This window comes from Desmodus rotundus, chromosome 5, assembly GCF_022682495.2.
Source record: "Desmodus rotundus isolate HL8 chromosome 5, HLdesRot8A.1, whole genome shotgun sequence".
Classification (NCBI taxonomy): domain Eukaryota; kingdom Metazoa; phylum Chordata; class Mammalia; order Chiroptera; family Phyllostomidae; genus Desmodus; species Desmodus rotundus.
This window is the reverse complement of record NC_071391.1, coordinates 40,338,012-40,361,965: the sequence shown is the minus strand read 5'-3', so window position 1 is coordinate 40,361,965 and position 23,954 is coordinate 40,338,012. Positions and strand designations below refer to the sequence as shown.

General features: G+C 46.0%; 1 protein-coding gene across 1 annotated transcript; it reads right to left on the bottom strand.

The window, feature by feature from the left end:
* Positions 1 to 78: 78 nt before the first annotated feature.
* On the bottom strand, positions 79 to 19,127 carry NRIP3 (nuclear receptor interacting protein 3). The gene is made up of 7 exons (XM_053925457.1): positions 18,870 to 19,127; positions 7,437 to 7,598; positions 6,804 to 6,886; positions 4,672 to 4,811; positions 3,758 to 3,810; positions 3,547 to 3,641; positions 79 to 3,094 (listed from the first exon to the last, which is right to left on the bottom strand). Exons 1-7 carry the CDS (start codon positions 19,041 to 19,043, stop codon positions 3,079 to 3,081), a joined length of 723 nt encoding a protein of 240 aa, XP_053781432.1. The 5' UTR covers positions 19,044 to 19,127; the 3' UTR covers positions 79 to 3,078.
* Positions 19,128 to 23,954: the final 4,827 nt, after the last annotated feature.

The window sequence follows — 23,954 nt, the reverse complement described above, 5'->3', positions numbered from 1 at the left end:
TACTAATGCAGCAATTAGGCTGTTCCCAGCTTCCCCACCCTCCAGGGGCCCCGACACAGACGCTTAGTCAGACAAACGCACAGGGGGAGATTTCACTTTATTGTTACATCAATCTCACAAATACACCCAACACAGCCAGAGACACTGAGCAGATAAAGTGCTAATGCAGAGGCCGGGCAACAGAGGGAGGGAGTAATCCAGTTTGTCTCCTCCATGTCCCCAACCTGGAAAGATATTTCTATTACATGAGAGTGAGGATAGCTGACGCACCAAGCAGTCATTCTATAGACACTGTGAGCTAAGGAACAGAAAATCTCACCAGATGGGATCTGTGCAGGGCAAGGAAATAGAAAGGTCAGAAAACATTTGTTCCTCAAACAAGTCAGGCATAGAAATGCCAAATGACAAAAACAGTCTTTTCCAAACTTTCTGTGTCTGAGATGGACATCTAGTAAGGAAGGGGAGCGGTACCAGTTCTAAGGGCTACTTCTTGCTACTGCTTGTCTTCAGAACTGTGACCTAGGTAGCTATTCTCTTCCTATACACTCAGTCAGAGGTGCCAGAGAGAATTTTCTAGGATTCTGGGAAGAACTGACTTTACCTGCTTACCTTGCCAGCCCCCTACCCCCCTGAAATAGACCCAGTGCTCCCTAGTGAATATCAAGGAGATATGGTCTACCAGAGTAATCCACTTGGCAGCATTTAAAGATTAATGAAGCTCAAGATTTCCCATAATTGTCTTTAGACATTTTAAGGTACCTCTATCAAGCCTGAGGTTTAAAACACAATTTGGTTAGTAAATTCAAATGATTTGACTACATTGAGATTATGATGCCCTAAACTCAAATTGCCCCAATTGTTCCAATTCCAAAATTGGGAAATCACTGACTAATTCTCGGAGGCCAGAAAGATCACTAAAGGTCATCTACCTTCCCCCTGATGCCATATAATCCTGAACTCACAGGGCCAGAATCAGTCTCATCGTCCTAGTACCTGAGAATTCCTGGTCTCACTGGTCCACAGGGAATCTATACAAGGATTAACCAGGCCAAGGAATTTCCAACAAGCCTCACTTGCAGCCAGGAGCCAAGGCTCAGAGTGGAACTTCAACTAGGGAAGGAAGGGGTGAAGTATTTCATCTCAGTCCTGGGATAAAAAGCAGACCAAAGTGCTGTCATGACAGGTAGGGGAGGAGAGCCGAGAGGCCTCAATGGAAGGCACGGTCCCCCTAGGTAAGAAAGTGGAGTGGAGGTAGAGGGGACAATGAAGGCTGGCAACCTGGGAGCACCCCTGCTAAAGCGTCAAAGGTGACCTCTTCTACTGTTGCTATGCTTAATTTTCCATCTTACTTCCTCTATAAGGGCTGATAAGAACGGGGCCGGAGGACGACCCAGGGATAACTGGTTGCAGCTGTTAAATGGAGGTCACCAAGTCTCCTGCTAGTCTCAGGGGAGCTCCCATAAGGCTAAAAACATTCCGAGTTCCAAAGAGTTGTTTGGTAGGGGCAGCCGCTGAATGCTAGATGAGACTGTTGGTGGGACCTGGCAAAGTTCAAAGTGGGATCCATTAAACGCTCTGGGAACTCATGCTATGAATCAAGGGGTAGACTTGGAAATCTCCTAAAAGGATACCCACAGTTGGCTATTTTCCTGACTTCTCCAGGCACTTCTATGGCCAAATTGAAGAAGAAATGCCAATATAGGTATCTGTGAGCCCAAGCTGACACCCCCAATAAAAAGCTTCAAGAAGTCCCTGTGATCTTCAGCTCTTTGAAAGGGGTCAGGAAATACTGGGCAGTCAGAAAAAGTTGTCCTCACTAACACTGCCAGCTCCTGCCTTCCCACTTCCCTCATACCAGGACAGAGCTAAAGAGTGTCCAAACCCTCAATTCCCTGCCTGGAAGTTTCCTTCCCAGAAAAAGTTCCCTGTGTGGGCCTTCCCACCAGCTGATTCTTATCTAGTCCTCTCTTCCATTCTGGGCCTGCTCCAGGTTTTTTCACCTTGTTTACCTACTCCTGTTCTCAGCTGTTCAAGTCCATGGCAGACAACAGGCTAGGCAGAGACAGTGACTGGTTCTTGGGAGTATTAATGTCTAACGATGATACCCGGATTACCGGTATTTACTGAAGCCTCCAATTCCATCTCAGAGAGTAATTACTGTTCTTCTGTCTGTGGTTCCTTCCCCTCCTCCCCTCCAAGAAATTCCAGGTGAAAAACCATCTTGTTGATCTTTGTACCTTCAGCTTTTAGATGCCAAGACAAGGGCCTAAATGTGACCATTTAGGGCAGGGGAATTTCAGCGGGCTTAGCTCACAGGAGGGAGGGATACCCAGTCCTCCTTGCATCCATCCCCAAAGCACACTCCTCCCCTACTCTGCCTTTTTACAAACGCCCATCTCTTCATCTTCCTCTCAAGTCTTAAAGATAAATGAAGCAGCAGGGGAGAACGAACACAGCCTGGGCTTGTCAGTAACTGAGTTCTAGGTCCCTTCTGCTATTGACTCTGTGTTTGAGCTTAAACAATTCACTGACCTCTCTGGACCTTTAAATGAAAAGGTTGATTTAGATGATCTCCCTGAGCTCTTTCAGATCTCAGATCTATTCCTACTGGAGAAATCAATGAATGAATTAGAAGAGATGTTAATTCTGAGACATCCTGCACCTGTCTGAAACAGCTGAAAGGAGATAAAGGTCAGGTTCTGTTTATTATACATTTTAGCTGTAGGAAAAGTAGCAAGTGTACTTATGGGGAAATAGAACCTGGCAGCTCCTACATTTGACTAATAAAAGCAAGTTCCTGGAAGAAGCAGAGAAAGAGGCCACAAGTGAGACCTGGCAGTGTCAAAAGGTCTATAAATTAAGTGGTCAAAGGAGTAGAAAACAATGGCCATAACCAGACAAGATCTCTAAGCACAGACTAAAGTCTAGAGAGGTCTGGGTGGGAAAGAGCCCCTGTAGCTTCTATTAGAGAAAAGGACTTGGTCCACAGCAAGGTGCTACTGCATTTGGTTCAAACCCCGTTTTCTCAATCTGTCCACCTGGTGTGTGTGCCTATCGCAGACATGCTGCAGGCTGTAGTTATGCTTCTGAAGTGCTGAAATGAGAAAAAAACAGAAGAAATGATACCAAATTCAAGGACTTTAGGAAGGCAAGTATAAGTTTAGTTTAAAAGCCACTCATTTCCTCCACCACTCTGTGCAGTGTTATCACTGCTCATTCTGAAATGTGAGCTAGAGAGTTTTGTAAGATGGTGAAATGGGCGGGGGGAGGGCGTATCTGTGGTATGATTGAAGGCCTCAGGCAGAACACAGCCCATGGGGATGGCTGGGGTGGGAGGCAGTGGTGGGAAAAATGAGGTAATGGATGTTTAACTAGACTTACTGTGATGATCATTTTGTAATATATACACACATTGAACCATTGTGTTGCATACCTGAAACTAATATAATATGTTAATTATACCTAAAAAAATAAAAACGAACACAACATCCTGTATGAGAGAGAACCCCTCCCATTTGACTCCATCTGACCCATCTGGACACTCACTTGTCTTCATTCAAGGAAACTGTCTCCACAAAAGGGATTTCTTCTTTGTCTGTTTTCCCCATGATCAGCTGGTGCTTATCCAAGTTTATGATGCACTGAAAACAAAGGAGAACCACTGGTTACTGTTAACAAGCTCACTTTGGGGGTGTCCATATAAGATGACCCCTTCCTCAGAGAGGAAATGTCAAAGGGAAAGTAGAACCAATCCTACCTTCAGGGATCGGAGAGTCTGGAGACCAAGGGACAAGTTTTTCTCATTGTCCTCTAATAAAAAAAATTAAAATTCAGCCATTTCCATACTGGTTTAGAAGTCAGCCTTATCACCATTAGTTTGCATCCAACCAATCAATCATCCATCCATCCATCCAATAAATATTTGCTCCACCATCTAATAAACACCTGTTGTGCATCTGTTATTTTAAGTAATTTTCCCAGATCATTATAGTGAAAAGTCAATAGAACCAAGATTCGAACCCTGGTCTTTTTAACCAAGATTCAAAACCAGGTCTTTTTTTTTTTTAATCCTCAGCTGAGGACACCTTTATTGATTTTAGAGAGAGAGGAAAGGAGAGAGAGAGAGACATCGATGTGAAACATCAATCGGTTGTCTCCCATATGCGTCCTGACTAGGGATCGAACCTGCAACCTTTTGGTGTTTGGGATGATGCTCCAACCAACTGAACCACCCGGACAGGGCAAACCCAGGTCTTTTTAACTTTAAATAAAACTCAAGAACTTAGAGTAGTTTAGAACAGAACACATGAGGAAAAGTAATAGATGGTGGGGAACTATCAAGGGATTTGCGGCAGAGGAGTAAGAGGATCTTGCCCTCTGCCTCCGAGTAGTCGTGGGAAGCTCGGAGGGGCCATTTTCACTGGCACACAGAATGTCTGTTGTCTTGCTCCTCCCCCCTTCTTTTTTTTTCAAGAGTAATTCTCAACTTGCCTTGAATGTAGCCTAGGGTCCCACTGGCATTTTGGAGGGCAGTAATTGGGACAACGTCTATAGTACAGAAAAGTGAGAACCTGGAATTTTGAAGAAGTCAGTATTTACAGACATGAGATCTCATGAGTGGGAAGAGGATTCACACGGGGGCCCATAGGTCCAGTCCCCAATTCTACTCACCAACCACAGCTGCTGGGCAGTCCAGGCGGAGGGAGCCCAGTGTGATCACGAGGTGCTCAATCTGGCCCACTACTTTCAGATGCCGGGGTAGAGAAAGCTTCTCTCCTTCGTGCTTATGAGATCTGACATGCTCCTTGAGTCTGCACCAGAGGAGAAGATACCAGAATTCCCTTGGCAGAGGTTTCTGATGGAATGGCAATGTCTACCTTCTGACCCAGAGTCGGAATTTTCCAGGGATTTCCTGGGATCAATTTACCAAAAAAGTGCTAGCCAGTCTGCACTTCTTGTTTTAGCACTGTGTCCTAAACACGCCAGGGGACATAAAAAAACCTGAAAGTGCAGCTCCTGTTCGTAAAGAGATAGGCCACTGTGTGCACTGGTAGAAGATAAAGTTGACACACTCGGAGAACCCTTCTCTGCAGCCGAACATCCCCACTCAGGTGCAGCAAGGCAGCTTAGCTAACGTGTCCTTCTACCCCTCTGTGGGTAACACCTCGGAGAGGGCAGGTCAATCCTAACTTTAGAAGATACTTTGTTCAATGTCTAATTTTCTCTCTGTCTTTTTTATTTCAGTCTACCCTCATCAGTTAGTCTTAGGCTATAAGTTTAATGTCAGTAAGTGCATTGATATTGATATCAGCAAGGAATATCACGGAGAAAGTTCCGACTAATTGAACTCGTCTGTGCAGGGAAGGAAGGAGAGAAACAGCATCCAAGGTTTCACAGTTATGTAACGTGACGGGAACAGCTAGCACCCGAAGCAACCATTATAGGGTGGTGGATAAATACTTAATTATGGACTTTCTGTGCCAATACTTCTGCTTCACTCCATTTCCTCTCTTTTGGTGTTATAGCCCATCCAAGAGAAAAATAATTGCAGCTTTCCAGATGGTTATTAATTCCTCTGGAATCATGGCAGTCTGCTGCCTAATTATGCACCAGGACATTATTAGTCTTTCTGGAACCATCATGTTGTATTTTATCCCATCTTTTCACCACATTAAAAAGCCCGGGATTCTTCCCACAAGAGCACTTGTGTCCTGGACTCCCCCCACCACCCTGTATAGCAATGTACATAACCCACAGAGGCAGCTTCAAAGAGACACAGTGATGGTGAAGGTGGAGGGAAGGCTATAAGCAAGAAGGGACAGATCACGTAGCACAGGTCACTAATTCCACAAATCAAGTCCTGTGCAAGCCCTACCTAAGGATATGAACATCTTGAAAGTCGTTTAAAATGGGCCATTATATCTACCCTAGCGATTGTGTCCATGCAGAGACTTGGGCTAGGGAATGAGTTGTGTGTAGGGATACAGAAGTGGAAAAGAACACTGGGTGATCCTCCCAATTCTGGGCTACCTCTCAGTGCCCCTCTGGTACTTTGGAAGAAAGAGAAGGAAGAAGAAATGAAAGTACAGACTGAGTGAAAAGGAGGAAGGATACAAAATGGCCTTCTCTGACTAAAAGAGGGAGAACTCACTGCCAGCTGTTAGAAGACATCCAATACACGAGGTATCTGCCTCTCACGCCCCAACCCAGCAGGCACAGAGGTTAGATCTCATTTTACGTGTTTCTTCAGAAAGAGAAAAACGCACTAAGAAACTTTTGGTTGATGACCACTATTCAGGCATGGCAGCAATAGCAGTCCTATTCCAAGTTCAGACTGATGCTTCTTGGGACAGGCAGCGTGACCTTCAGAAGGACCCTAATAAGCTAAAGTCGCCCACATTCCCTGCTGTTACTCATGGAGGTTATACCGACAGGACAGCTCCTTCCAATTTGGTGTCTGGGCAGGACACAAGTCCAGATCGGGGCATGACACACAGCAGCCAAGAATCTCACATCCTCTCGTTCCGGAGCCCAGTGGTCTTATCTCAGAACTTAGTATGTGGGAGTTAATGGAAAGTCTGAGGCTTTCCTGGCTCACTGATTCCTCCCAGGTGCCCGAGGACCCTCACTCTGTCCTTCTCCTACGGACTGGATCCAGCTGATATTTCAGCTCTGCATACTTCTCTTGGAGCCTCTGTGGAGACCTTCACCATCTCTAACCTCAAAAGAGATTCAGGCAAAGAGTGATTAGCATCTGAATTCCATCCATCCATTCAGTACAATTCCATCCAGCAGCTACTTACCCCAGTCTATACACACAGGCTGAAGAGATGAGATTATACTGACAGCCTGTGTCAATCAGGGCTTTCACATCCTTTCCAGCACACTGTGGAGAGGAAACACGCTGTTCAGTAAGAGCAAGGGAAGGGAGATCCAGAGAGCAAGTAGCAGATGTCATATGAATGGCAGGGATGGACAGCATCTTCATAATATGGGGTGGTAGCATCCCATCTTTACCCACTGCCGAGTCTCCTTTGAGGGGCTCTTTTCCCTGCTGAACCTAGAGCTGACAGAAGATCCCAAAGGAATTTGGGTGTTTCATTCTATATATCAAGTAGATCTTGTGTGTGTGTGTGTGTGTGTGTGTGTGTGTGTGTGTGTGTGAGAGAGAGAGAGAGAGAGAGAGAGAGAGAGACACAGCCCTATGCAAATCTGATGAATGTTTTGGTCCTTTTTTCCATTAGGATGCACATGCATGCAAAATATGGCATACATGTTCTCTGTTGCATGGAGTGCCCTCCTTGAAACTCATTTACGAATTCTATGGTAAGACCCACATGCTACAATTTGGAGGTAAGAAACCCACTATTGGGATCACAATAAGCCCAAGCCCTACTTGCCAGGAAACCCTGGAAAAGCTGTTCTCAGAACATTACCTGGCAAGAAACCAAGATCATGTCATCATCCTCAGACCTCTTCAGTCCCTCAGACTTAGCCTGATTGAGTTTGTTGGTCTTGGAGGTCCAAGGGACACGACTGCTTCGGAGCTTGGACAGGTTGGTTTCCATAAGGCGCCTCTGCAGAATGTTATGTGGTTGCTTGAGGAAGAGAAAGCAGAGGCTTCTTAATGACAAGTAATTTTTCCTTCTCCCACTGTCCCACAGGTACCACTGAAATAATGAAGGAGCCTCACATAACAGAGCTCTACCTTTGCTTCTTATTCTTCCTTCAAGTAGGAACATCATTGGTATTGTCAGAGCAGGTACTATAAACCACTTTGCAGGGCGCTACCCTGAATGAAAAGAGCGAGGCGGGACACTAAAAACTGTGGCTAGGGCCAATGAATAGTCAGTGGCTACAGAGAACTGAAGGACCCTTGTGATTTGGACTACCTGGGCCTGTGCCTTGCCACCCCTGCCTTACAAGGGCATTTCAGGAGAAAAGTGGCCTTTTCCTGTGTGGAACAGGTACACCTTCCAGGTGACTTACAGGAGGGGCAGCTTATTTCCACAGGCTGAAGAAACCTGCCCAGGATGGATTGTCAGAAGCTCTGCCTATTTCTGTTTCAAGTCTGACCCCCTCACAGTCTTGTATGTGCCCAGTCCATACATATATGCCTTAGTGCCCTGAGGGTTGAGTTGCCCATAGGTGGATGGGGTGGGAAGACAGGAATACAGACCTGCTGAGCAACCCTCTCAAGTGACACACTTTGGAATGTGGCAGAACCCATAGGAATCATCCTTACTGACATCTTCTAAACCTCACGCAGTATAAGACAATTCCTGCCACATGCTTGTCATCCATTCCCCTCTCTTCAATGGGCCAAAAAGTGGGAGTATAAAAGGTACAGAGACTGACCACGAAGAAGGGGACTTCACTTGACCTTATGTCTCTGTCAAGGTATCTCTTGTTAGAAAGCAGAATGAGGAATGTGATTTCAAGTCTGCTCTTTGACTGAGCTCAGGAGAGTTCCCAGGGCATGTATGTCCGTGCTCTACTGTTTCCACCCAAAGCGGCCTCCAGAAAGTATAAGCTACCTCTTGATAAGAAGTTGTTGACCTGAGAGATTTCTACACAAAGCATCTTATTCCCAGTTTAAATTATCATTCAAAATCCCTCGAAATATAGCATCTAACCCTAAGTTTCTATATAACACATACCAGATGGCGCTCCAATTCTAGGGGAAGACAGTCACTCTTAGAAGCCCAGGGCCTAGAACTTTCCCAGGGAAGGGGGAAGGATGGAGTCAGAGCCATGACTCATTGTAACCCTGGTGAGGTGAAGAAATGTATTCCCAAAATACTCTGACTCTTGGCAAAACAGATTCTAAATTAGTATCCTTGAGAAAAGGAGAGAAAGAGGCACTTTAAAGAAAATGAGCTTCTTAAGTTGATAAGGAGCTACAGGAAGTGCTAACTCAGTTAGATTTCCTGATGTGCCCACTGGGAGAATGCTTTGCTCCTCAAAAGAAATAGAAATTCTTCATTCTCTCTCTTGCTAATAAGCCTAGACTCCTAACTCAAGTCACACTAAAGCAGGGTGTTGGCTTCTGTCAAGTCCATGCTTAGTAGGACCAACTCAGGTAAACTGTGCAGAACTGAAAATTGCAAGGGGTTTCCCAGGCCATCTAATCAAAGTCCTCCTCAGCAAAAGCTTGGGGCTTTCCTTCTCTTAGACATCGGTTTGCCGAACAGCACTTTATCTGGTTACTCGATCTTGCAGAGGGGTCTAATCACCACTGGACAGAAGAGGCAACTGAGGAACATTCTAAAATTATTTTCCTTGAAGTCACTCACTCTCTTTTGAATTTTCCTCCCTTCCTTCTGAACCCTTCCTCCACAAGCTACAAAACATACTCAAAGTTCTAATATATTGGGGAGGAAAACCTCAGACTCTGTCTCCTCAACTCTACACGCCTCTCTAATAGTACCCTTCATCTTGAGTGGTCTTTTTAAAGAAAAGCCAAAATCACCAAGTCTAGTTCCTCACTGAGTTACTTTTGATCCCACGGCGCCAGTAACAACCTCTGCATTTCCAAATCCGGCAGGTATGTTTCAGCCTTCACTTTACTTTGACTACAAGGGCCTTCGGCCCTGCTGACCACAGTCGGCCCTCCGTACCCACAGGCTTCATGGCCACAGATTCAACCAACTGTGCATTGAAAATAATCAGGAAAACAATATCTCAAAAAGTTCCAAAGAACAAAACTAGAATTTTCCACATGCTGAGCACTACACTGAACCCACACAAATCAAGTGATGTACAGTCATACCCAGCTGTGGCCTATGTACAAATACGACCTCATTTTATATAAGGGACTTGAACGTCTGAGAATTTCAGCATGGCGAGGGGGGGGGCTGGCACCAATCCCCCATGGATACTGAGGGATGACTGTATTTGTTCCAGTATTTGTTCTTGTCTTCAGTAACCACAGAAGGTTCAAACACAATACATGTTCAATGTAAAATATGCACATATCACGGAAGTATGTAAAATTAAAAAGGACAGGCTCCCCAACCTCTCAACTCCTGCCTACAAATAACAATCATTAAATTTAGAAGTATATCCTTTAAAAGAATTTTAATACAGTTACAAACATGTACAGAAATAGAATCGTACTATAACACTTCTAAAATTTTCTATTCTTGTTTAACATATGAAAGGCATTTTCTGTCAGTACTAATTCTCTTCGTTTATTTTTGTAACTAAACGTATTCATAGTATAGTTCGAGAATTGAAAATTCACAGCCATTAAACCCGTATGAACCTCAGAGTGTGTTTGTGTGGTCATTTTATTATGCCTGCATGTTTTCAATGACAGTGTGACTACACGCTTCTTCTTTGAAACAATATTTCACTGAAATGATAGTGAAGGAATAAGAAAGGCTTAAACCAAAAGAACAAAGGGAACAGTAAAGAAAACAACAAAAAAAGAAAGAGGTGCTGACAAAACTTTGGAATCTGAAGGGCAGACAGAAAAGTGGTAAGGAACCTAGACTAGAGAAAGCTAAGCGAGTCACACCATTCTACTCCACAGAGCGCTGGAGTGGCAGAGACTGCCCGCTGCTCATCAAAATCCATGTTCTCCCCTTCTTGCCGGGTAGATACCTAGATCATGTTTCCCAGCCTCCCTGCAGTGGGGCATGCAAGCCCACATGACTGAGTTCTAGCAAAGAGAATATGGGTAGAAGTGCCATGTGCCACTTCCAGACCTGGCCCATGAAAATCTCCTGTATAAACGCCTCCATATTCTTTTCCTCTTCTGATTGGCTGGCATGGAGATGACCCCTAGGGTAACCTTCTTGGAGGTCACATGTTAAAGACACAAGAGTCACTGCCAGCCTGGGTCCCTAAATGACTATGGGAGGATGGACCTTTCCAATAGTACTGTTACTTAAGAAAAAATAAACTATTATGTTTGAGCTATTATATATTTTGGAGTCTAACTATCAAAGCATTTTCCCACTCAAACTAAAACCCTGGAAAGGCTGTGGAGCTCGAGGTGTTAGAACCTCTATAGTTGGAGGGCATGATTAAGGTAGGAAACAGATTAGTATAAAGCCTGCATAAGACTCCCGCTTGACACAGATGACTGGGAAGAATGCCAGAAGTTTATTCCTCTTGTAAGAGTAAATCAAAAGACTCTGGCTGACAGTTTGGCTAGGTTTAGAAAGTATGCACTGTCGGATTTCTAAAGCAACTAAGAGAGGATGGCACAGCATATTAAGCCAGAACCGAAGGCTATGAGTTTAAAGACTGAAAGGGCCCACACTGAGCCTTGCACAATGAAGGGAAAAAGAAAAAAGATCCACACCAAGATTTCACATCGCTCTGAATTTCTGGAGTATTATAGATGACAAAGGTTCTAAAAGCTTCCAAAGAGAAGAAAATGATCCAAATACAAAGGATTAGGAACCAGAATGGCACAGGACTGTGCCATTGGAAGCTAAAAGACAATGGTGATAATGGAAGCTAAAAGACACTGAAATAATGCTTTTAAAAAACTTGACAGTACATACATTCTAAACCTAGCCAAACTATCAATCAAGACTCAGCAGGTACTTCCCATACATCCATACATCCTCAAGGAGCTCCTGAAGGACATATTCCACCAAAGCGAGGGAAATCAAAGAACAAGGGGGGAAAGGCGTAGGATCCAAGAAATAAAGGATCCAATAGAGAAGACAGGCAGAGGAAATTCTGAGAATGGTGGTGAAGGAAACGTCGAGGATATAGATTGTGCAGCAGGTCTTGAGAGCAACCAGTCCAAAAGGAAATGGGAAGGTAGAGGGCTCCAGGAAGGATGTCTCCAAGACATATAAAAAAAAAGAAATGGACCTGCTAGGTCATCTTCAGTTTTATGGTATTTGAAGTAGATTTAAATTTTACATAGAAAACTGAATGAATGAAATAGGCAATTAATAATTTTGAGAAAGATAAGTATGTGTATGAAAAAGGAGACATAATTAAAATACATTATTTGACTCAACTGTGAATAACGTGAATGTAGTCATAATAATGTAAGCAGTACATGCTGATTTGACCCAAAACAGTTATTTAATAGAATGTTGGTGTAGCCCTGGCTGGTGTGGCTCAGTGGATTGAGTGCTGGCAGGAGAACCAAAGAGTCACAGGTTCAATTCCCAGTCAGGGCACATGCCTGGGTTGCGGGCCAGGTCCCCAGTAGGGGGTGCGAGAGAGGCAACCACACATTGATATTTCTCTTCCTCTCTGTCTCCCTCCCCTCCCCTTTCTCTAAAAATTAGTAAATAAAATCTTTTAAAAAAGAGAGAGAGAACGTTGGTATAGTAGGAGAGAGACATGATGGGGAGGTGTAGGAGAATCAAAACTTCATCTATTATAACAGAAAATCAATAGGTAATGATAAAATCAATAAATCAAAAAGTTGTTTATTTACTTGTTTACTATTTCATTCCCCCAACTACAGTGCTAACTCCGCAAGGGCAGGGATCTTGTCTTGATCACAGCTATATCCCCAACTCTTGATATAGGAATGAACAAACCAATCTCTAGCCTTTACGTCTTCAAAAAGACTTTCTTGATGAACATCATTTAGTTCTTCCTTTCAGAATCCCTCCAGTTCTTGTACATTACATAGTTTGTACTACTTGAGTTCACACTCCATGACTGTTGCTGTGAAGATTTGCTTAAGTGGTTCATTTCTTTATGTTTATTGAAATACTGGCTTTCCAAGGACTGTCTTCTACATTCCTGATATCCTTCAAGATACACACTAGTAATCAGCTAGGCAGGTGCTGCAGGTGCTCTGATGGCCTCTAGGGCATACTTCTCAGGTCCTCCTCCTGACATGAATCCTTCTGTATGCTTTAGCGCACAAGGCAACTGCTAACCTAAGCGGTCCCTGGTTCTCTACCGTTTCTGACATGTTGCTGCTAAGCCCTAACCAGGGTTCAGGCACCTAAACGCTAAGCCGGCGAGCTCAAATGTGCTGCCGCCATCACCGTCAGGAGCTTCCGAAGGAAATGGGCTCTGTGGGCAGTGCTGTTTTCTGGGTGGAAATAGCGGAGGTTCCTCAATCTGGCATACAGTTTGCTTAATTATCTCTTCTAATTAGGCTGTAGGTGGGAAGAAAGCGGGGGGAAAGGAAATAGATTATACTGCAGGATGCCACACAATATGATTTGAGCGAGAACTTCTAAGGCTACTTTCTCAATCGCTTTACCTATGCTGCACTGAACCCAGACAGAATCAAACTAATGGAATTCTCTGGTCCACAGAATGGACCAGAGTGGAAAACAGGGAGGATGACAGAAGTCTGCCTTCTTTGTAGCATTTACTTCCAGAGGAGAAACCCAGGTTTCTAGCTAGCAATAGAACCACAGTTAGAACCGCCAGAGATAGGGGTCAGTAAATGCAGCCCCCAAACCAAATCCAGTCTGCTGCTTGTTTCTGTAAATAAAACTCATAAACTGTCTATGGCTGCTTTTGTACAACAGCAGAGTTGAATAGTCGAGACAGAGACTGTTCAGCCTACAAACAAAAAAAAAAAATAGTTACTAGCTGGTCCTTTACAGAAAAAGTTTGCCAACTCCTGACTTAGCGTAGTACTTAAAACTATATGCTTTGGATTCAGACAGAGCTGAGGTCAAGTTAGTAAGTACCTTGTAGTGCTGTGGTGAGGATTCAACAACATGATCTGCATAAGCACTCAAACGTTAGTGTACGTATGTGTATATACATTAAATTCTTATACGTAGCCTAAAATTGAAGCTGGTTACCATTCAATTTTTTTCCCCTAAAAGAGCATGAATCATTCTACTCTGCAGATAAACATGGACTCCTGATTGACTCTCACTTCAAGCCCAGTATACATGTCTCTATCCAATCTTGGAAATGTAAAAGGGCACTAGAATCTATGCTTCATCTTCTTTATTTACCAGTTGAATATACAACATGTGACCCATTGTACCCCATGGGAATATAGACAGTTTGGTCTTGGGCTTGCAGTTGCTCAAAAACACATGGGGACCTATATGTTAGGCAGGCTGTCACATTGCCCAGGTCTTCTGTGTTCTGTCTCTTTGCCTTGCCTTGTGATCCAATGGACACATTATTTCAAAGAGAACAGTCTTATTCCTGATTGCTACCTGCTTGTGGATTGGTCTGAGATGGTGGTTTCTTAGCTGCCATGGCAGGCTGTACTTTTGTTAGAAAGAATGCACATAGAGGCATGGAATTGGACCAGATAACCTGTAAGTAAGTTCATCTTACTCTGGGGTTCTATAGGGCATACTCTGGAGGCAGCCTCCTCTCCTAATCATTTCGTAGTCAATGTCCTCACCAGGGAACGATGAAGCTATAATCGGATGCTGGTCTCCATCACTGTCGTCACACCAGGCCAGAGTAATCCCTTCTTCTGCTGAACTCCTCTAGCATTTAATGACTGTAACATCTTGGCAACTAGCATAGGCTTCCTGGTGGTATTCCTTCTTGGGAACTGTCTATAGGTACACTTAAATAACTAAGAGATATCCCAAACTGGTTCAAAAATCAGATTCCTGATTTTTAAAAAATTATTGTTATTCTATTACAGTTGTCCCAATTTTTCCCCCTTTGCACTCCTCCTGATTCTTATTCTCTGTCCCTAACCTGCTCCTCCTGTAGTCTTACCCAGTTCAGTAAATTACAAGTTTATTCTTCCAACTGCCAGATCAAAAACCTTGAGGTCATTCATGATACTCTTTCTTTCAGATCCTTAATCCAATCCATCAAGTAAACTTGTCAGTTCTGCCTTCAAAATATATCCAGCACCTGATCTTTTCTGGTCCCCTGCACTGCTATCACACTGCTGTGAGCCACCTTCATCTGGCACCTAATCAGTCTGCTGGCTTCTACTCTTGCCCCTCTGCAGCCTAATCCACACAGTGATCTAAGGAACATTTTTACAAAATAAGTCATGTCATGTCACCCCTCTGCCCAAAGTCTTACACTGGCTTTCCATATTGGATTAAAAGCAAAACAGCTACACAATGACCTAAGTACTCTGGCTTCCCACCACCTCTCTGATGTTGTCTCCTGTCACCCTACCTCTTGCTCATTTTGCTCTGGCCAGAATGACCTTCTCATAATTCTTCAATCACACCAAGCACACTGATAATTCAGGCATTTGCACTTGCTGTTCTTTCTGCCTAGAACGTTCTTCATCAAGATATTTTGCTAATTTCCTTCAGTATCTTTTAAAATGAAATCTTATCAGAGATGCCTTCCCTGACCACCCCATATAAAATAGCAAGGTCCTACCCTACCCTACCCCGGCCACTCACTGCACTCCCTATCCCCTTACCCTGGTTTATTTTCTCCACAGTACCTATCGCTACTTGACATATATTTACCTGTTTTTACTTTCTGCCTTCTCTGAACAAGAATGTAAGTTCCATAAGGGCAGGAACTCTGTTTGGTTCACTCTTATACCTTGAATGCCTATATTATTGTCTAACATGTAATAAGTATTCAATAAATATTGTAGAACAAATTAATCTGCTCTGTTCTTCCTCTAATCTGTAAACTCCCTACAGAGAGAAACTTTGCTGTCTTCTTTTTTGTGGTTTTAGCACCTAGCGAGTATTCTGACCACAGCAAGTATTCAAATAATGTTTGCTATAATTAGGATGCAATCACAGCTCTGAAAATCTGCAGTTTGCACCAGACCCTGGTGTTATCCTGGTATTTCATGTTCCTTTTCAAGGCGCCAAAGTTCTTTGGTTGAAAGCCTGTAGCATTACGGATGTCTTGTGGCATTATGAATAGCTAAACTACGGGGTGCCACGGGTGGCACTGCTCTGACGGATTCTGATCAGGTAGACCAGACATTCAGAGTACAGGGCTAGTCATTTCACGGTCGGTTGGCTTTGTCGTGTTCCACCGTCCTTCCCCTGGCCTTCATTCCTAATTCTAGTGAGTTGCACTAAGGCATTTGGTTATAAGCAGAATCAACCATAGATAGGAACACAAAACACCTTTTATTGCTAGACAGCTACGGATTTGGCCTGATGCTCACTAATATTATTATATTGGAGAGACTGAGCATTATCCTATGACATGACTGTTTTTAAAACTTAAAAAGTCCTTACTTCCATGAGAAAAGCATTTATGAACCTGGTAATGAAAACAAAAGAAACTCCAAGAGTGAAGTTATTTTTCTCCAGTTTCATCAACTTAAAAAAAAATAACTCAAATAAAATATTACTCACACCTCTGATTTTGGCTCTTAACATTAGACAGAAAAAAAAAAAACCCAGCACAAGATGAAAGGATACACAAAATAAGAGAGCCAGACATAAGAAATAAGTTAATTATGCAATTAATTTGCATAGCAGACTTTGTAGCAGCCAACTGCACACAAACAGAAAGAGGGCAAAGGCACTTCCCTGGGGCCAAGAGAACAAGACCACATTTGATTGCCACCTGGTGCTCTCTGCTGATCCAAAAAAAGTTGGCAGGCTAGCATCAAATAGCAAAAGTTACAGACACAGCTTGGCAAAAGGTAGATAATTTGGAAAACCCAGCAATATCATTGAATATAAGTCACTAGTAGGAAAAAAAACAACCCACCATCTTCTCACTGGCACATACCCCTGAGTCAATTAAAGCTAATTTATTTTTCCCCTTGTCTCTCCCTGGTGCCATCCCCTCCTTATTCTTGTCCTCCTTCTATTGAGTTGGTACTATGTACCTCTTCAGTCAACGCTGGCATCCTCAAAATTTCACTTCAGTGTGAAAACACTGAGTCCACACTGGTCTGTATATCAGATATACCCTTAACGTGAAGTGACAGAATACTTCTAAGGTTATTCTGAGATTATATTGAGGCAGTAAAATCAGTTCCAGGAGCGCTTAAGCAAGCCATCTCACTCCGGGGCTCACAGCTCTCCTAGCCCAACCGTAGTCGGCCAGGCTGGGACCTGTTCTAACTCTTCTGCGCAATCATCTGCACGTTACAGGTGTGAGAACAGTGAGAGAGGGATATCGAGTCTGTGGCAAAGGGGGGCAGAGGTGCAGAAAGTATGGACCACCGTGCAGGGTCTCACAGTAAACTGCTGTGTGTCGCATCCTTGGCAATAACCCGCTTTCTGAGGATGCTTCCATCTTCCAGTCTACTGCTAATCAGCTTCTGTGTGGTTCAGATGAGACAGACTGGAGTCAGAAAGGCAGATGGAATTCTTCCTACACAGGATGAAGTGGTACAAGGGATGCTAGGCAGAAGGGAATGCTAGTTTCTCAGGGACAGGAAGCTGCTTGACAGGTTGGGACAACCAAATTTCAATCGTATCTTAAACCCAGAATGAAGGGAAGAAAAAGATTCCACATTTTACTCCTTTTCCTAATACTTTCTTCTTATTGGTTCCTGTGGCTTCCAGGAACTAGGATTATTTTGGCCTGAATGTAAGAAGACTTGGACCTGATTTGCTAAATAAATCTAAACTGCTTTAAAGTGAAAGAAGGGAAGAAAGAGAGTTATCTTTTTTTTCTGGAATACATTTCAGTCACCACTCTAAGCAAGCATGAATTAAATGTCCCTGTCACTTGTGCAGGAAAAACACCTTTGAAAAAACAGAGCAAGATAACTGGGTAGACCTTCCTGCACATAAATGACTCTCATCACGATAAGGAGGGCAAATCTGATATTGGTATCTGCGTGTCATTAGGGTTGTTTTTTAAAAAGAAAAATGATTCAGAACCCTGCCCTCAATAGTTATTCTTGAGCTGGAAATGGCAATTTCAGTGAACCAGGCTGATATGCGCCCCCCTCCCCACCAAATTAAACATTCCAAAAGCCAAAAAAAACCAAACAGACAAAAAAAAACCCACTGGAAAAATTACAGAATACCTATTTAAAAGACATTCAATTAATGTTTCATAAGTTATTGCCCCAATGAATAAAATGGTTATGGAATTTAAGAAGACAAGTAAACTACAAGAAAACTACAGATAAAACTACAAAGCTAAACATAAATTCGGCCCAGGATCACTACAGTGACTGAAGGACGAGAGTCAAATACAGTTTTTTAAACTAGTGGCCCTTAGCCATCCGTCCCCCTTCTATAGCTAGAGGGCAGCATGGTCTTTGAACCCAGACTTCCAGTCCTGGGGGGTTCTCCTTAAAGCGGAAAAACAACCCTCCTAGAAAAAGCCTGCACCGGCCCCAGCCCCACACGTTAGAGGGTCAGTGAGATGGAGACCCCTGGGTTCCCACGTCCATCCCCTCTGGGGTGGGGTGGGGGGAGGTGGAAAAGAAATGATTATAATGAAGAGATGTTTGGGGTTCGGGAAATCTTCACGTTCGACCCTTCTTTCCTGTCCCACACTGCAGGATGCAAGGTCAAACGTAGGTAAGACCCAAATCAAACGGAGAAAATTTTGCATAGGGGAAAATGGATTTAACAGAAGTCATCTGGTATGGTGACTACGAAGAAACCCACCCCGCTTCCCAATTCGTCCTCTCCTCACACCCACTGGGAGGTCACAGCACCGGCCAAGCAGCCTGTGGGGCTGCCCTGGCTGCGAGGCTCCAGCCCCTGAGATCAAGATCTGTACTGCGAATAACGGGAAGGAAAGGCTACTCGAGGGCAAGAAGGCAGGCCAGGGTCTTTTCTACTCAAGAGCAGACCTCGAGGGAGGAAGCAGAGCCAAGGGGAGGCGCGAGCTAGAAAAGCCACGATGGAACCCTGCGAGACACAGACACTGAAGCAAGGCGACGGAGAACAGCGAGACAGAGGGCAGCGGCGGGCAGGGGCGGTGACTCAGTGAAAGCGGCTAGCGGCCACGGGCGGGCCCCGGGAGGCCGCCGCGCGCGGGGATCCCGAGGCGGGCGCGGTCGCGGGGCTCACCGTGTCCTTGGACGAGCCCAGCTTCTTGAGGCCGTCCAGGGGCAATAGGTCGGCCGAGTCCTTGTGGATGAACTGCACGGCCTGCTTCATCCGGCGCTGCTGCCGCAGCGACGCCGCCTCCCGCATATCGGTCTCCTTGCGGCCGCCTTCGGTGAGGAGCCCTGAGTAAAACATCGCTGAGACGCCCGCGGACCGGGGGCCGCGCCGCTCCCAGAACCCCGGCCACCCCGGTCCTCGAGCTCCTCCAGCGTCCGGGGAACCGCGCGCCGCGCTCTTTATAGCCGAGCATGACGTCACGGAGAGCAGCCACTGCGCGCGCGGGGGGCGGGGCCGGCACCACGCCCGGAGGGGACACAGCGCCCCCGGCCGGCGAGCGGCTCCCAGCGTTGACGTCAGCCGAGCATCCCGGCGTCACCCTGACCTGGGGTTAGAGCCGGTCAGGAGTGAAGCTAGCGGGACTGACCCGAGGCGCCAAGTGTCCACCGCGGTCTCTTTACCCCGCTGCCCCTCCTATTGTGGGTGTCCGCATCCTCCAGACCAGGATGGGGTGTGGTGCCCGATGCCGGAGCAGCCTCTTAGACCCTAGCCGCTGCCGCCCGCGGATTCCCCCTCACCAGTCCACGCAGTGGCCGACCCCGGGATCACCGACAGCTGGGCCATGCCCCGCGTCCCGCCGCCCGCGCCGCCGCTCGGCTTCGCAAATTGCCACCTCCGCCCCTCTTTCCGATGCCCCCCGCCCTCGGCCCGGGCTCGGGAGTACGCGCGGCGCACTCAGAACTTGGGATCGCTCGGGATTTCTCTAACTTCAGGTCGGTCCCCACCCACCAGGCCACGTGACTGGGGAGGGGGCAGCTTCTGCGGGCGGGTTGGAGCTGGCCTTCCGGGGACCCTCCCTCCTCCTGGCACCCTCTGCCCGGGAAGCCGGGCGGGGCGGAAACCTGCAGGTCAGCCCGGGGCAAAGCAGAGGCGAGGGTCCCTCCGCGCGACTGCACACGAGTGCGAGCCTTACACCTGCTCTGTGGAACACCTGGCAGAAAAGCACGTCTTCTCAGCCAGCACTAGGACTTACCATCTCTCCAGCTTGTTTCCAGGATCAATTGGTTTTCTTCGTGATTCATACTCTCAAGCCATTCTAATACGGCCTTCGGACATCCTGGGTTCTGGCCTCAACGTTGTGACTCGTGAGAACGGCATTTCCATAGTAGGAACAACCATTTCCCTCTCCCAGCCCATCTCACTGGAATAGCCGTGAATGGAAAGATCTACTTTCTGTAGAAACTAACAATAAAAGTAACAATAACGGCATTTACTGAACAGTTTACTATGTGCCAGGTATTGAAATACTTAAAATGTAGTAGCTCATGGAATCTTGGCAACAGCTTATGCCGCAGTGTTATCATTATCCCCATTTTACAGGCCAATACCTGAGACCTTTTAACTGGTCTCCTGGATTTTGGTTCCGTTCCAATTCCTCATTTGCTATTGCCAGAGTAATGTTTTCAAACTGCAAGTGTGAGCATCTCACCTCCCTGCTTGACATACCTCAGAAGGCTTCCTAGTGCTCTAAAATAAAGACCCACATTCTTGCACGGTCTGCTCCCATCTGCTTCTCCACCATGAGCCTTCGTCCAGTTCCTTAGAGGAGCCATTCTTCCTTTTGCCAAATATTCTACCTTCAAATATCCTATTCCTCTGCATGGAATGACCCTCTGACTCTGTTCAGTAAACAAACAGCCCTCAACTTCATTATTGGCCTTCCCAGATGTCAGCCGCATTACTGTTTCTTTAGGAAAGTCTTCTGTAACCTCCCGGAGACGGTGCATTCTCTCTAATCATGTCCTATGTATCTCTCCCCGACATGGCGCCTTTTTTGGTGACAGTGGTGGTGGTGGGAATCTGTTATTGGTTGTTTGATTAATGTTTACCTCCATCTCCCTCACTAATTGTAAGTTCCAAGAAGGTAACTAAGTCTTTTTTTTTTTTTTCCTTACCATTGAATCCAAAGCAGGTAGGAGGCTCTCAGTAAATACTAAGTATGGTAAGAGTTAGGGTCTTGCCCAAGGAAAGCAAGTGGTAGAGATGGGCCTTTAAACCTAGGACCTACTGTCTGCTCCCCCAGAACCTGTGCTGGACCTTCCAGACCTGGAAAGGCTTGGTTTGACTTCATGAACCTGCTTTTCCCCCTCCGTTCCTGCCTTCAAAGCCTGCCCTAGATTCAGAGCTCACAGATAGCTTGTGGGGAAAGAAATCCAGAAGCCTGCTCACCTGGCTTCAGGGATTCCCCTCCCTCTGCACCCCCCCCCCAAAAAAAAACTACACAGAAAGGAGTATCTCCTGGAGGGGAAAGTGAGGAGGGGGATGGGATTGCAGCTTACCTTCCAGTCACCTGGCACACTCCCAGCAGTGAACAACAGTGACTGCCCTGGCCCCTGCTATCCTGTCACCTGGATCTCTGCCTGGTCACTCCTCCAGGCGAGAGTCACCCAGGGAACAGTGAAAGACAGCCTTGCCTTGTCTCTCTCCAATAGGTGCCTCTGAGCTCGGCAAAGCCTCAGGACAGGCCCAATAGTGAGGGCCCCTGGGGCTCGAGCTGGGACAGCGACTATCCGCAGGGAGGAAGCCAGGCAGGCAGATTCCAACTCCCTGCTCCTCAGGCAGCTCAGCTCAGTCTTGCAGCCCTTTTTGCTGAGGATGGCCCAATGGAAGAAAGGGGCTGCTTTCATTGTTAGAGCCCCCCTGGGAACACCAGGAAGCTGAATCTCTCTGGTTGAACTGGAATTTGTCCATATCAAGTGTTGCTGAAAAATAAATAGGGCCTTGGCTGGAGCTGGGAATCTTTTTGTGAGTGCAGAGCTCTTAGCCGTCTTGGGATTTGTGTCCTGCAATTGGATCTGTGGCCACAGCAAGGGCTGATCCCCTCATCTGCCAGAGATCTTCCTTAGCCAGACTGATACCATCACTGCCCTTAAGCATGGGTCAGTGTGATGAGGCCGACCCCACCCCTGCCCATACACACTATGAGTTTCTGCAGACTGCACACTGGCTGCTCCATGTGAGGAGCATCGCCTTGGGCAGTTTATCCAGTTGGCCCAAATGACTTCGAGCAAGTCACTTCCTACCTCCAAGCCTGAGTTTCCATATCTATAAAATGGGTGCAGTGAGATTGCATATAAATCTGGGCTTTGTAAACTCTGGAAGGCTATACCAACAGAAAAGATTGTTATTCGTTCTCCACATAGCCAAGCTCTCCTACCCCATTGACCCATCTTGGAAGAAGTATAATATTAGTGTTAAAACCACAGGTTTTAGAATCCAATACACTAGATTTCAATTCCTGTTCTGCCACTTACTATCTATACAATTAGTAAGTTGCTTCATCACTGTGAGTTTCAATTCCTCATCTGAAAAATGATGCCAGTAACACATCTACCTCTCAGGATTGCTGTGAGGATTACATGAAATAATACACACAGCACATCATAAGGTAGCTATCATCGTTGCCTGGGACAGCTTCGGGGAAACCTGTCGGTTGCTGCTCTATGCCTCCTCCAAGCCTCCCTACAGAACTGCAGGAAATGTAAGTTAAACCTGAGCATCTTTTACACGCATTCCCCCCACGCCTGCCCCTTGGAGCCAAGGCCTCCTGAGGCAGCTGCCAGCCAGCTTGGTCCATGCCTGGTGTCTCTAGATTCTGAGTTTACCCTGTCAAGTGGCTTTGTGCTAAAGTTCTCTGCATCCTTTCTTGGCTTTTGGAGAGGACCTGTCCTTGAAAATTGTACTAGACATGCTGGGGATGTTTCAGGTAGGATTTTATTTGTGTTGTTTTTATTATAAGTGACAGAAGCCCAGTTGAAAATTTCTTAAGTCGAAATGCAAACTTTGGGGTCCCTTAGTTAAAAAGTGTAGGGGTTTCAGGCATGGCTGAATTAAAGGGCTCAAGCGACATTGTCACTGTTTCTGCTCTGAGCTGATGCCACAGTAGGCAGGCTCTTCCTGTCTCATGGCTATCAGCAGCTCCAAGCTTACAATGTATTTTCCCAGCAACCCTCCTTTGGGTCTCCAGCTAGTAGGGAGGCCTTTGAGAATGGGGTATAGGATGAGTGCTGGAGCTGGGAAGCTGGAAAAATAAATAAGAGCAGAGGAGAAAGCAAGAAAGCAGAGATGGCCAAGGAGATTGCACCCCCCTCCCTCTCCCCCTCATGCTTATTTCACTCTGACTTTGCCCTTGGGCACACCTGGAGGTAGGGCCGCTTCCTGGATCCCACTTCGTTCACCACCCCCATCCTTGTAGCTGCAGAGTCCCCTTTCCTCCTCAGGGGCCCTCACCACCTCCCCATCTCCCTCTGGTAGGAAGATTCTTCAAACAGCTGTCTGCTGCAGCTGCCATATGTGTGTGAGGGTTTCTGGCTGTGTGGGTGCCCACAACTTGGCACCCAGCCCCGAAAACTGTGCCGACTTTGGCAGGTTAAAGCAAAGACAAGAGATATTTCTGTCTTCTTCCTTCAGAGTGATTCCCAACATCACCAGCCTCACAAAACAGGGCTGATGGCAGCCCCACTGGTGCTTTCCCAAGTTGGAGGTGTCTTTTGGATCCGTTCCTGTCAGCAATGATTGTTTCACTTCCTGTGATGAAGACAGGCTGTGACCTCAAATCATACAGCAAAGAGGAGAGAAAGGAGGGAAAAACGTCTCAGGATCTGAAGCAAGACTGTCTGGTGGAAGGAGGGGAGTCTGTGCTTGGCTTTGGATCCGGCTCTGCCCCTTGTTTGCTGTAGTACTTTGGCCAAGTTCCTGCAGCTCTCTGAGCCTCACTTTACCCATCAGGCAGGACTCCGTGTGGTTTAAATGAGATAACACATAAAGCAGAAGGCCTGGCACAAAGCGAGCCCTCAATAAATACGGTGTCATCTTTCTCTTTTCTTCCCTAATCCAAGCGAGGCGGAGAACCTGGAAAAGACAGGCCCCCCAGAGGCCAGTGGAGGGCTCTTCTATCGGGAAACAGGCCTCCGGGGATGGAAGGTCTCTCAGAATGCTTTGCAGCCCTGAGTACTGCCTCCCTGGAGTCAGGAGTTAGACTTGGTCATG